Here is a 12,488-nt window from a genome sequence, read left to right on the forward strand (position 1 = left end):
ACCCTCACCTGTCTAATTAATTGGATTAACATTTTCCCGCCAAAAACTTAGTATATGGAGCACTCTAACCTTGAACTTGTGCCTTCCTGCCCACCTCCCACAACTCAGAGTATGTTAGTTACACTGTTCTCTCGACTTCTTCACACATGTAGTCACCACACTCTGCTACACAACACTTGATCGAGTGCAGTTTTTCCACTACTTTGACTTAAGAATAATCTCTCGCTCTCCTGGTCAGTCAATTGCACTGGTATACTGATGTGTCGAAGCATCAATGTCTCCGAAAAGACATCCCCCGGGGAGTACACTTAGTGCATTGACCGACCAGGAGTCCGAGAGATTATTCTTAAGTCAAAGTGGTGGAAAAACTGCACTCGATCAACCAAGTGTTTGTGTAGCAGAGTGTGGTGACTACATGTGTGAAGAAGTCGAGAGAACAGTGTAACTAACATACTCTGAGTAGTGTAAGAAGTGTGGGAGGTGGGTAGGAAGAGTGGGGAGGGGGGCACAAGTTCAAGGTTAGAGTGCTCCATATACTAAGTTTTTTGGCGGGAAAATGTTAATCCAATTAATTAGACAGGTGAGGGTCCTAATCAGTTTTGGCGGGAACAGTGTGACAGTCCAAGGAAACTTTGGGCACATTCAACTACAAAAAAGTGACGTGGCTTTTAAGCGGCTGGAGAGGATACTAAGTTTTTGGCAGGAAAACGTGGTCGGGAATTTTATTAAGTGTGAAGGTCTAAACGACAATTTTTGGGGCAATTTGGCTCATTAGTGATGTGGATTTTAAGCCATTAAGGGGCCGGGTACAATACTAAGTTTTTTGGCAGGAGATTTTAAAAGGGTCCAAGCAACAATTTTGGGGCAATTTGGCACATTCAACTACACATAACAAAGGTTTTCAGTGACGTACAATTAAAGTGGCCGGCTAAGGTAGTTTTTCAGGCGGGAAAACATGTTGGGAGATTTTAAGTGTAAAGGTCCAAGAGTTGGGACAATTTGGCTCATTCAACTACACAAAACAAAGAATTTTCAGTGACGTACAATTAAAGCGGCCGGCTAATGATAGTTTTTGGGCAGGGAAAAAGTGTTTGGAGATTTTAAAAGTGTATTAAAGGTCCAACGGACAATGTTGGGGCAATTTGGTTCATTCAACTATACAATACGAAGAATGTTTTACTTTTAGTGATATAGAATTAAAAGGGCCAGCTAAGTATGTTTTAGGAGATTAGATTTTAAGGAGCTGGTTAAGATACCAAGTTTTTTGACAACAAATTGTGTTTGGAGTTTTTGGCAGGAAAACGTATCGGAGATTTTATAACGTGTTTAAAAGGTCCAAGCGACAATTTTGGGGCATTTTGGGGGCAATTTTTCAGTGACAATATTTTAACATGAATTTTGGATAACCATGTAGCTGACGGCTAAGATATTAAATGGCAGGAAAATTTCAATCGACTACATGTTTGGAGAATTTAAGTGCAAGGTCCAAAGTGACAATTTTGGGGGCAATTTGGCACATTCAGCTACACGATATGAAGAATTTTCAGTGATGCTTATTGTGCAATTTACATGGCTGGCTATGATAAAACGTTTAATGGCTCCTCTCGGAAAAAAGACATGCTGAACTGGGCCAAAGAGAGAAATGTGAGTGCAAGTGTGTGCACCTGAAGGCATGTAGAGTGTTGCCTTGTGTTAATAAAGAAAACATACTCACACCTCCCCATCTTCTTTCACACAGCTCGGCCGATTCTAAAAAGTCTGTTTTTTCCTCCCGCTTAGTCCAGTCTCCGTATCCGCATCTTGAAGACAAAGGAACAAAAGTCAGTGGATTGAAAACAGCGATTTGCCTTACAAGAAATTATGTCACACGACATGCAAGTTTATGACAGTTACCGACTGCTGCTAGAATTCTAAACCACATTCAACTGTAGTTTATTCTCAACATTAAAAGACTGGTCTGGAAAGATTTTGAGTCCGCGGTCTCCTAACTAAAACATAATACTGTACTAGTAAGTCAGGTTTACGACTGGCACCAATCCGAAAAGAATCCCTGCACATCTGGCTATCAGGATGCTCATCTGACTGTTACTCTTCAGGATACATCTACAATGTAACTAGAACTTGGCAGAATGTACTGCCTCTGTGCAAACCCCCCATTTTCACGGTTGTCGCTGGATTTTTGGTCAACGTTGCATCAGAATTTTGCCTGTTGCAGAGGATATCTTTTCCGACATAACATTTGGAAACTACGGACAATTAATATGCACGAATATGACCGTATACGAGACGTTCAGCTGAAGTGCTATGTACAATATGTTACAGGTTTCGCACGGGCGCAGTACGTTTTGCCGACGTGCTCGCCTATGTGGAGCAAATAGGTATATAACACTAAATCATCTCGAGAGTGTCATGGATATACACTACTCTTTTCTGCCAGCCCTCCCTGTCCTCCATAGTGCTGGCTACCCGCATCCTCACACAGTTGGTGTATGTAGCTTGTACAAAGTCTGCCTACACTAGCATGCCAAAGTTTACGTGCCCAGAGAAAGACATCACTATTAACACAAATGACTGATAGAAAAGTGAAGAATGCAGATTTCTCTCACCTGATACTCCTGTATCCTGTGGTGTCTTGTCAGGTCTCATCTGGTGGAGACAGGTACAACTGTACTGCTACTCTTCAGGATACACCTAATAAAGAAAGAAAAGTTAGTCTGGGGCAAAGATGTTACACACAGTAACACTGATGAATAACCAGCAGAAAAGTTAAGAATGCAGATTTCTCTCACCTGGTACTCCTGTCACTTGTGGTGTCTTGTCAGGTCTCATCTGGTGGAGACAGGTACAACTGCACTGCTACTCTTCAGGATACACCTAATGTAGAAACAAAAGTTAGTCTGAGACAAAGAAGTTACATACAGCAACACTGAACAATGCAGATTTCTCTCAACTGAAAAAATTCAGTATCCTGTGGTGTCTTGTCAGGTCTCATCTGGTGAAGACAGGTACAACTGCACTGCTACTCTTCAGGATACACCTAATCATCGGTTGGCTGCAATGCAGGCAACTGCAAGACCCCTCCACTTCCCCTTGTCGCTAGCAAGGTTTGCTATCTGCTTTGCCAAAAGAGGATAGACCTTAGGCTATTGTATACATAGAAAGAAAGGTTAGTCTGGGGCAAAGATGTTACACACAGTAACACTGAATAACCAGCGGAAAAGTGAAGAATGCAGATTTCTCTCACCTGATACTCCTGTATCCTCATCTTGTCAGGTCTCAGGTGGAGACAGGTACAACTGCACTGCTGCTCTTCAGGATACACCTAACTATGTAGAAAGAAAAGTTAGCCTGGAAAACCACACTAGCACTAGTTGAGGCATATTTGTGGCATAGATAACATAATCTACCCGCGTATCCATGATGTGCTGGATAAAGATTTTTAGTGTGTTGACAGACCCAACTCGAATATGCTCATATTTTGCCCCCAACAGTTGAGGGAAGTCCTTTTCTTCCTAGTTGTTACAGTTTTTCCATCTATCAATGCAGTGGTTTGATTAAAAGTTCAAAATTCATTGTTTAACTTTAACCGGCCTTTTGTGTTTACTTCATCAGTGCCCCTATCATAGCATTTGGGGTTATAATAGGATGCCTAGACCTGTTTTTATTTTTTTCGCCCTGTCGCTTCATATTTTTTCTGAAAAATATCCGAGAACTGACAAATTAAATTGGTGTGGCCTGATAAAAGTATTTACAGACAACGCAACAGACAATCTTCTGGGAACCTTAAAACTGATGCGAGCGTGCAAATAAAAAATATTTGGCAAAAAAAAGTTTCTTTTAGGCCACACCAATTTTATTTCTTGGTTAACGGATTCGCCCGCTTCATTTTTTTCTGATTTGCAAATAAAAATAAGAATTCAAAATAAACTGCAAAATGCTCATATTTTGCCCTGAACAGTTGAAAACAGTCCTTTTCATCCTAGTTGTTACAGTTATTCCATCTTTCAATGCAATGGTATCATTTAAAGTTCAAAATTCACTGTTTAAATTTTAAACCAGCATGGTGTGTTGACTTCATGGCTCCTATCATGCCATTTTGGGCCATAATACGATGCCTAGGCCTGTTTTTATTTTTTATTGCCCGCCCGCTCCATTATTTTTGTAGAAAAATCCGTTAACCAAGAAGTTAAATTGGTGTGGCCTTATTATGAAATCTATGTGGTCATAAAGGTTGAACAAATGACTAAACACACAAGAGTAATTGGTATGGCGAATAATAGTAAACTCATTTCTTTACATTTTCTTCTTTTCCTGAGTTGATTTCAGCATTCTTTGAGTATGAATTTGGCATGTGCCAGGGCCTGACACTCTTCAAAATAATTATGGACACACAAGCTAACAAACAAACACACTGGGAACAAAAATCTCAGTAAATTGAGTAATTTTATTTATTCAATGAGCATACAGTGTGAAGTCTATATGATAATGATATGATATGATATGATATGAATCTTTATTGCATGTTCTTGCCCAGATGGGCTAAATGCACAAGAGGATATCCAGTATGTAAAACATGAGTATTTCATACTGGTAAGCTATATTCTAATGCAAAGTGCTAGGAATCTATACATTACAATATAATACTATAAACTACCTATCATCTACTGTTAGTTGCCCTTTCTTCTCTCTTTTTGAAACATTTGGAAACATAATTACATAGTTTGTCTACTGTACATTGAAATTTTGTTCTTGTATGACATCAAGTGTTTAAACATGTCCTGCTTTGACATTTTCTTACATATCTTGATATCTATATTATATAGGGGTCCAACTTATACATTACTTGTAAAACTTGCACGAGGACACTTGCATTTTTAATGTCAATGTTAGAAAACTAAGTGTATAACATTTTATCACTCAAGTGTCAGATCATGGAAGTAGAAAAGGTTGATCTGCTCGAAAAATTATGTCCCTTGCAGGACCCTAGACTTGTCCAAAAAAAGACTAGGCTTGGCAGTTTTTTCTATAGGGTTGGTTGGGAAACAGGAAACACAACATTTTTTTTGCTAGGCCTCATGGTGAGAAGCAGTGTTGCACCCTTCATATCCCCCCCGAAATTTTCAGGTGCTCTCCAGTAGTGAAGGGACAGGCGTCGCTGCAGAGCCAGCACACAGCCTCGGCAACCTCCTCGGGCGCCGCGAAACGACCGACAGGGAAAAGCTTCGGGTCCTGCTTCGCCCGCAAATCTGGTGGCGACAGTTCCAACACTCGATCTGCCATGGGAGTAGCAACGGGGCCTGGACAGACGGCGTTGACACGAATCCCGTCCTTGGCGTACTCCACCGCGGCTGTCTTGGTCAGCCCAAGGACGGCGAACTTGGACGCGCAGTAGGGGCTCGTGTACGCCAGTGGGACCAGACCTGCCAGACTGCTGGCGTTGACGATACTGCCCCGCGCCCCGCGGAAGCGGCACACGTCCGGCTTGTCGGCCCACTTCGCCGGGTCACTCACGACGGGCTCCTGCTGCAGCATCTGGGCGATCTCGTACTTCAGACACAGCCACACGCCCTTGGCGTTCACGCCCATGACGCGGTCAAACTCGTCTTCTTGCTGATCCGCGGTTTTGGCGGGAGCTGATTCAATCCCGGCGCAGTTGAAGGCGCAGTCGATCCGCCCTAAGTGCTGGACCGCGGCGGTTACCATGGCTTCCACGCTTGTTGCCATGGTAACGTCCACTTGGACGGCGAGCCCCGGAGTTTGGAGCATGCCCAGTGTCTCCTTGGCGCTCGGCTCGTCGATATCAGCCACCACACAGCTGTACCCGAGCTCAGCAAACCGGACGGCCGTGGCACGACCGATGCCGCTCCCGCCTCCTGTTACCAGGGCAACGCGCTTCCGTGTGTCAGTTGCCATGGTGAGAGACATGCACCTAGAAGTCAGAATGTTATTGTTATTAATTTCATGAATTATTGTCGATTTTTATCGTTCACTTGTTACATTTTTATGAAAGTTCATCTGTGTTGATAGTAATCGTACTTTTTTTTTATTAGTAAAATCGCGAGATCACGTTGTGAAGTTACTGGTCATTAATTATCCTGATGAAGGCGACAGTGGTCGCTGAAAATTTGATCTCTGTGTAAATTGTGTGTTGGAATAAAGTTCAACGTTTTTTTTTACTATTGTTACATTTTCGTTGATTTCTGAATGGTGTCACGTACCTACCAGTCATAAAATGATCATGTGCACATTTCCAACTTCTTTACACGAATATCTCTCGAATCTCACGAATCATCCATAGGCCATTATGCACCTTTGTACCAAAAGTCAATTCTTCGCATACAAATGGATACTAGTATTCTACTACATGTAAATTGACGACTAGAGGGTCCAGCGAAAGATGTACCTGAGCCAAAACAACATGGATCACAAAGTTCAGGTGACCGCAGAGGACGAAAAGGAAGATGACGTTTATAATTTATAAAACTCGGTCGTAGCACGGCGTACTATGTGGGTTCCAACCCCACATCTGTACACAAAATTCTCCCACCATCTAATAGCCTCTACCAGGCACCGCGGATCGCTGGAAAAATAGTAGCCAAAATAAAGGGATAAAGTATACCAGGGGAGTTAGCCGGCCAAAGAGGATCCAATATGCGACCCGTTTTTGACCAATTTCTACTATTTTTCCAGCAATCCGTGGTGCCTGGTAGAGGCTACCAATATCTCTAAATTAGTCTAAGATTTACCTGTGTTTTGAAGAGGTTGAATTAGTCTGGATCTTGAGATCTCGACTGGAATAATGGCGTCCCCGCTTTCAGACTGGCTCAGAGGTACATGTACATGTAAGGGTCAAAGTCCGGTCACCAGACTAAAGTCCAATCAACCAAGGAGCTTTATTGCATGATGGGAGGTCATTGAACTGGAAAGGCCAACATTTGCTCTCGAGCAAATACAGCACATTTCACCCACTCTTCTTCAATTCCCCATTCACCCTGTATTTGCTTGGAGATTACCAGGTTCCATACAACCCTGTATCTGTTTGATTATCCTAAGTTTGATCACATTATCCCAGTAGCCAATCAGTAAGGAGAAACTACTCCCACCTGATGAGTAAGTAGGAAATGTGTGCCAAATATGGTCATGCATACCATACATGGTAAATACCATGGAAAATGGAAAACCATTCTAAAAGCCTATATAAAAAAATTTTAAAAAATTAAAAAAAAACACATGGAGGCCACTCTACCTTCATACCAAATTCCATGTTATTTGGCCCAAAAGTGAAGAAATTAAAAATAGCAGGAGAAGAAGGAGAAGAAACATGAGAGAAAACAATACATTTCACCATGGAGTTAAAATACATCTGTATTTATTTTAACTTTATGATTTATGAAATGTAATCAACAAGGCCAATGTTATATCATCTGCTGGATCCTGTGCCAACCCTCTAGGTGCGAATGACGTTTATTTTTTGGAAGAGTGCTGGCGAAGATTACTTTTTTATCGGGGGGGGGGTGGGTCCTGTGCATTTCATAGGTATGTATTAGAAATCCTGTAAATGTATGTATCATGTTAAATACCTACTAGTATTTCTGTGTTCGTTTGCTCGTAAATAGTCTGATGGGTATGCATATCAGGGGTCAAAATAGATTTTGGGGCCAACTTGCACTGGTGCAGATGAAAAAAAATACTTGCACCAGAAGAAAAATAGTTGCACCCCCAAAAATAATACATGTAGGTACACAACCAAAAGTACATGTAGTTAAACTTTAATAGCAGCCAATATTTGCTTACACTACTAACCTACTAAACCGAAGTAGATAACCTTCTATTAATTACAAAAAATGAAATAACTTCATGGATTCTGATTTGTTTGAATTTGTTCCCTTTCCAGTTCTTTAGTGGATATTTCTACAGGTTGTAACACTAACAGTGGATAAAGCTAACTTGCACCGGTGCATACCAGCAAAAAATTTGTCGCACAACACCAAATTTACTTGCACCTGTGACCCAAGAAAAGCACTGTGAAGAGCTCCAAGCGAACCTCTACAAACTAGAAGTCATGGTCAACTAAATGGCAGTTGTGTTTTCATCCCGACAAATGTACAGTACTAAAGGATTGGGTCAGGACATCCACCATATACGTACACAATGAAGGGCAAATCTGGTCTGATACCATTAAAGTTTACCACGGAAGAGAAAGACCTTGGGATCATAGTTGACCGGGACTTGAGTTTTGAAAAGCATATTGCAAAAATGACAGCAAAGGTCAACCAGCTCACAGGTCTTCTATGGTGGACTTTTGAGTACATCGACACAGAAGTCTTCTTACTACTATACAAGTCATTGATTCGACCACACCTTGAATACGGTGCACCAGTTTGGTCCCCACACCAATGGAAGCAGGCCGATCAAATAGAAAATGTACAAAGAAGGGCAAGCAAAAGGGTGCCTGGTCTAAACAATCTACCATATAATGAGAGACAAGGTGCTTAGGCTCCCGACACTGGTATTTAGAAGAATACGTGGGGACATGATCATGACCTACAAATACATTCATGGGAAGCTGGACACAGAGGGTTGCCTACAAAAAATGCAAGAAAAAACAAGAACATTAGAGGGAACAGCTTATGCCTAAGCAAAAGATCAGTGAACAACAACAAAAGGCTGTTTTTCTACAGCAACAGGGTCGTAACATGGTGGAACAGTCTACGCGAGGAGGTGGTAACAGCCCCAAGTGTGAACAGTTTTAAAAATAGACTGGACAAACACATGAGACTTAGCCATCCAGTAGTGTACAACCCCCACAAGTTGACCATGTCTCACGTAACGCAGTAAACTACAAGGAGCGGCTCAAAGTGGAAGAGAACTTCCTACCGAGACGAAAGATCTACTCTACTCTACTCTTGCACCAAGTTGCACACAGAGGGGTATTTCGACCCCTGCATATGAATGTACAAAAACATCAGGGAAAGGAGACACATCTGCGGTAAGGTTAACGTTGTTTTGGTTGTTTTGCAGCTGTAATTAACTCACAGTGGGTTTAACAGATTTCTTTGATTTTGAGGTATATTTAAAAACAATATGGTCTTGGTAAAATCACAGAGTTCTTCTATAAAGATATTTTGCAAATTCTTTCAATGTCTTTACTTTGAAAAAAAATTAAACTGACAAACACATTGACCAAAACTGCACCAAGTGACCACGTAAAACCAGGATAGAAACCACAACCAAATGAAACCACTTCAACTGGAGATGTACATATGTGCAATACAAAAAAACTTGTAAATAAACATGTTTGGAAGTCAGCGACCCACCTGCATATGAAACACAGTCAGACATCCCAAAAAATAAAACAAAAAGTTTTAGACCATACTGTAAATCTTCAAAACAGTTGCAAAATTATATACTGTAAGTTCCAAACAAATATTGGAAAACGATACCAATATCATAGAATGCCAAAATCAAACGAGAAAGATGAAAATGTAAAGAAATGAATTTGAAGAGTAGATTATTTGCCATACCATATTGTGTTCATTTGTTCAACCTTCATGACCACATACTATTATTAGATTTTTATAATGAAAGCAATTTTTTTTCAACATTTTTTTTTATTCGCATGCTCGCATCAGTTTTGGGATTCCCAGAGGATGTTACCCATATAATCAACTCAACATGGCCTTAGTTAAGCTGTATTTTTGGGGCCAAGCATGCATGGATGGACCTTGGCTATTAGTAGTATTACACATGGGCACCATTAGAAGTGTAAAAAGGGAAATAAACTTTAATGATATAAACAATGCAAGCTTTGTGCTACGTTCTTTTCATAAACGCCTTGTATACTTGAGTATTTGGCGGATTCAAAATTATACTACACACGTGCACATTCCAACGGGTGTTTTTTGAACCACGTGGAAACAAAAGACAGTTTTTGTTAGGGTGTTATTTCTTTGCGATATAAACTCAAAACGTCGTATAGTTTATAACTAAGACATGCGCATACATTTTTTACTCAACAAGAACACAACACATGGAAAATGGTCAAGAAAACGCGGCAAAAATTACAGTTTTAAAACCTCACGGTCTTACATCAGGAATGGTCGCTCAGAACTTACTGAGCTTCTTCGTTTCTCAAGGAATACAACCTAACATGTTTTTACTAGTTGCTAGAGAATAATTTCAGCCAAATAATTAGTTGGTTTACCTGTAAAGACAAGGGATGTCGTCTCAGAACCACGCCACTCCTTCCATGCCCAACTGCACCTCGCCATTTTGTCTTCTCCAAAATTTGACCACGTCAAGAAATCCGCATTTTCTCCTCAAAACGTCACGAGAACGGCACGAATCCACCGCGAAAACTTTCCAAAGTCTTGCTGCACTCTTTAAAAAGAAATTCTACCAACAGAAACTAGAAAAAGTACCGGAAAAGTTGCAAAAAATTATCACAAAGTATCCCCGTCGCTTGAAAGAACGGCCATCTTGAATGGACCGTACCAAATGTGTTATACACAGGTGTTCAGAACAGCCGTGCCTAATTAATGTGATGCTGTTGATCTAATTACGAAGACAACTTCAATCTTAGAAATAATTTTTAAGGGGCTTAAAAATCCACCATGTCCGATATGGATTTGTAAGACTCTATGGAACGAGAACTTTTGTCCCATTTTCGTTCTGTAAACTCATTCCTTTTCGCGGTAACGTTATTAGTTTCGCGGCAGCAAAGAGACCGAAGTTTTTGAGGTGTTTCAAGTTCGTGTTTCCATTGTTCTGAAAACCATCCACCGACAGGTAGACGTATCTGTCTTAAGAGCTGACAAACACAGGAAAACACACCATCCACACACAGGAAAACACACCATCCACACACAGGAAAACACACCATCCACACACAGGAAAACACACCATTCACATACAGCAAAATACACCTAGCCTGTCCTTGGTGCTGAACGCCATCCACACACAGAAAAATGCACCTAGCCTGTCCTTGGTGCTGAACGCCATCCACTTACAGTAAAGTACAATCATTCACCACAAAACGAAATCTTTGTGCCCATTTTGTTGTAGGGAGCCTTTTGTGTTCGTCAATTTCTCTGTGAAGAGTGGTACTCTTGCAAAGATGAGCGGATGTTTCTGATTTTTGATAGACTTGGTGTGACTTTTCTGGAAACGGTCGTGAGCGGTACTGCAGATGAGGCTCTAATTGGGTATGTACTTACGTTTCATAAACTGCAACAATCTTCAAAGCATTGAAGGCAAAGAACACTTGGTCACATAGGTCCGGGAGTTTTCACACACATTCATAATGACCGAAAAGACTTTTCAAAACAAGCATTCGCGTGAAAAAGATCGATTTTTCAGTTCAGGGGTAGAGCTCATGCCACATCCACAAAAGCGCCACCTACATGAATGTTCATCATGTAAACATCAATTCTTTTCCGTCTACTAAACCAGTTCAATGTTGAAAAATGTTCTACAGACAATAAATGTACAAGAAACGTTGATTTCCATGATCACTGTTAACATTTATTTGTCAAACACAATGTATATTAATATATATATATTTATATATATATTACACCGATGTATATGTAAGTTTTCATACAACCACACTGATAATATAATAGTATTTTTTTCTCTAGGATAGATAGTTTTTATATCTCTTCACGAAAATAGGACATTCCTTTTGCAATATAAATACATGTTATGGAGTTAAACGGCGATTGTATACTCACAGTCACTAAACATTCAGTAGGAACAAGCTTCATGCTGTTTTGTGAGAAATACCCGAGTATTTGACTCCGAACTTGCAGATAAAAATTAAACAGAAGTCAATACGGCATGTACACAATATATACTGATGGGAGAATACAGAGCAAAAACATAAATCTCATACCTTATAACTATAACTTCTGACTATTAGATTACGAAGTTTTAGCGTCCTATTATGTATATCAGTACGTCAATTGGTAATTCTAGGTGCAAACTAACAATTACAACGTATATTTTCATAAAGTCACCAAAACTCATGTAAGATTAAACGACAGTTGAATCATTGTCAAGTGCATTTTGACTATCTACACATTTCACAGTCGAGTTCTTTGACTGTTCATCTATACTCAACGTTCAAATACCAAGACCTGTACAGTACAGAGATGAACAACTGCAGTTCGTACAACTTTCGCTAGACGGCAGTAAATTCGAGAACCGTTTGCACCACTATACATCCAACAAATACGCAAGTTGATAGTACAGTGGACGGATAGATAAGGGTTTGAACTGGCTTCTCAGTTACTACAATGTTTGATATCTCAATACCTCACACAATGCAACAATTGGTTGAAGTCAGTTGATTGTACAAAAGCTTGATATTTGGATCTGTTACATCTTAGTCTTGTTTGAACACTTCAAGGAGTGCAAAGTTGTACACTGTTAGTCTTAGTCACTTCAAGAAAACTTGGAATGTCTTCGGCACGATAACAGAAGTCTTA

At 40.4% G+C, this 12,488-nt stretch overlaps 1 protein-coding gene across 1 annotated transcript; it reads right to left on the reverse strand.

Moving 5' to 3' along the window:
• Nucleotides 1–5,100: 5,100 nt before the first annotated feature.
• On the reverse strand, nt 5,101–12,422 carry LOC109467322 (2,5-dichloro-2,5-cyclohexadiene-1,4-diol dehydrogenase-like). The gene is made up of 2 exons (XM_019765266.1): nt 11,830–12,422; nt 5,101–5,929 (listed from the first exon to the last, which is right to left on the reverse strand). The coding sequence occupies exons 1-2, from the start codon at nt 11,889–11,891 to the stop codon at nt 5,101–5,103; spliced, it is 891 nt and encodes a 296-aa protein (XP_019620825.1). The 5' UTR covers nt 11,892–12,422.
• Nucleotides 12,423–12,488: the final 66 nt, after the last annotated feature.

The sequence above is a fragment of the Branchiostoma belcheri genome, unplaced genomic scaffold (assembly GCF_001625305.1).
Source record: "Branchiostoma belcheri isolate BF01 breed outbred unplaced genomic scaffold, Haploidv18h27 scaffold18, whole genome shotgun sequence".
Classification (NCBI taxonomy): Eukaryota; Metazoa; Chordata; class Leptocardii; order Amphioxiformes; family Branchiostomatidae; genus Branchiostoma; species Branchiostoma belcheri.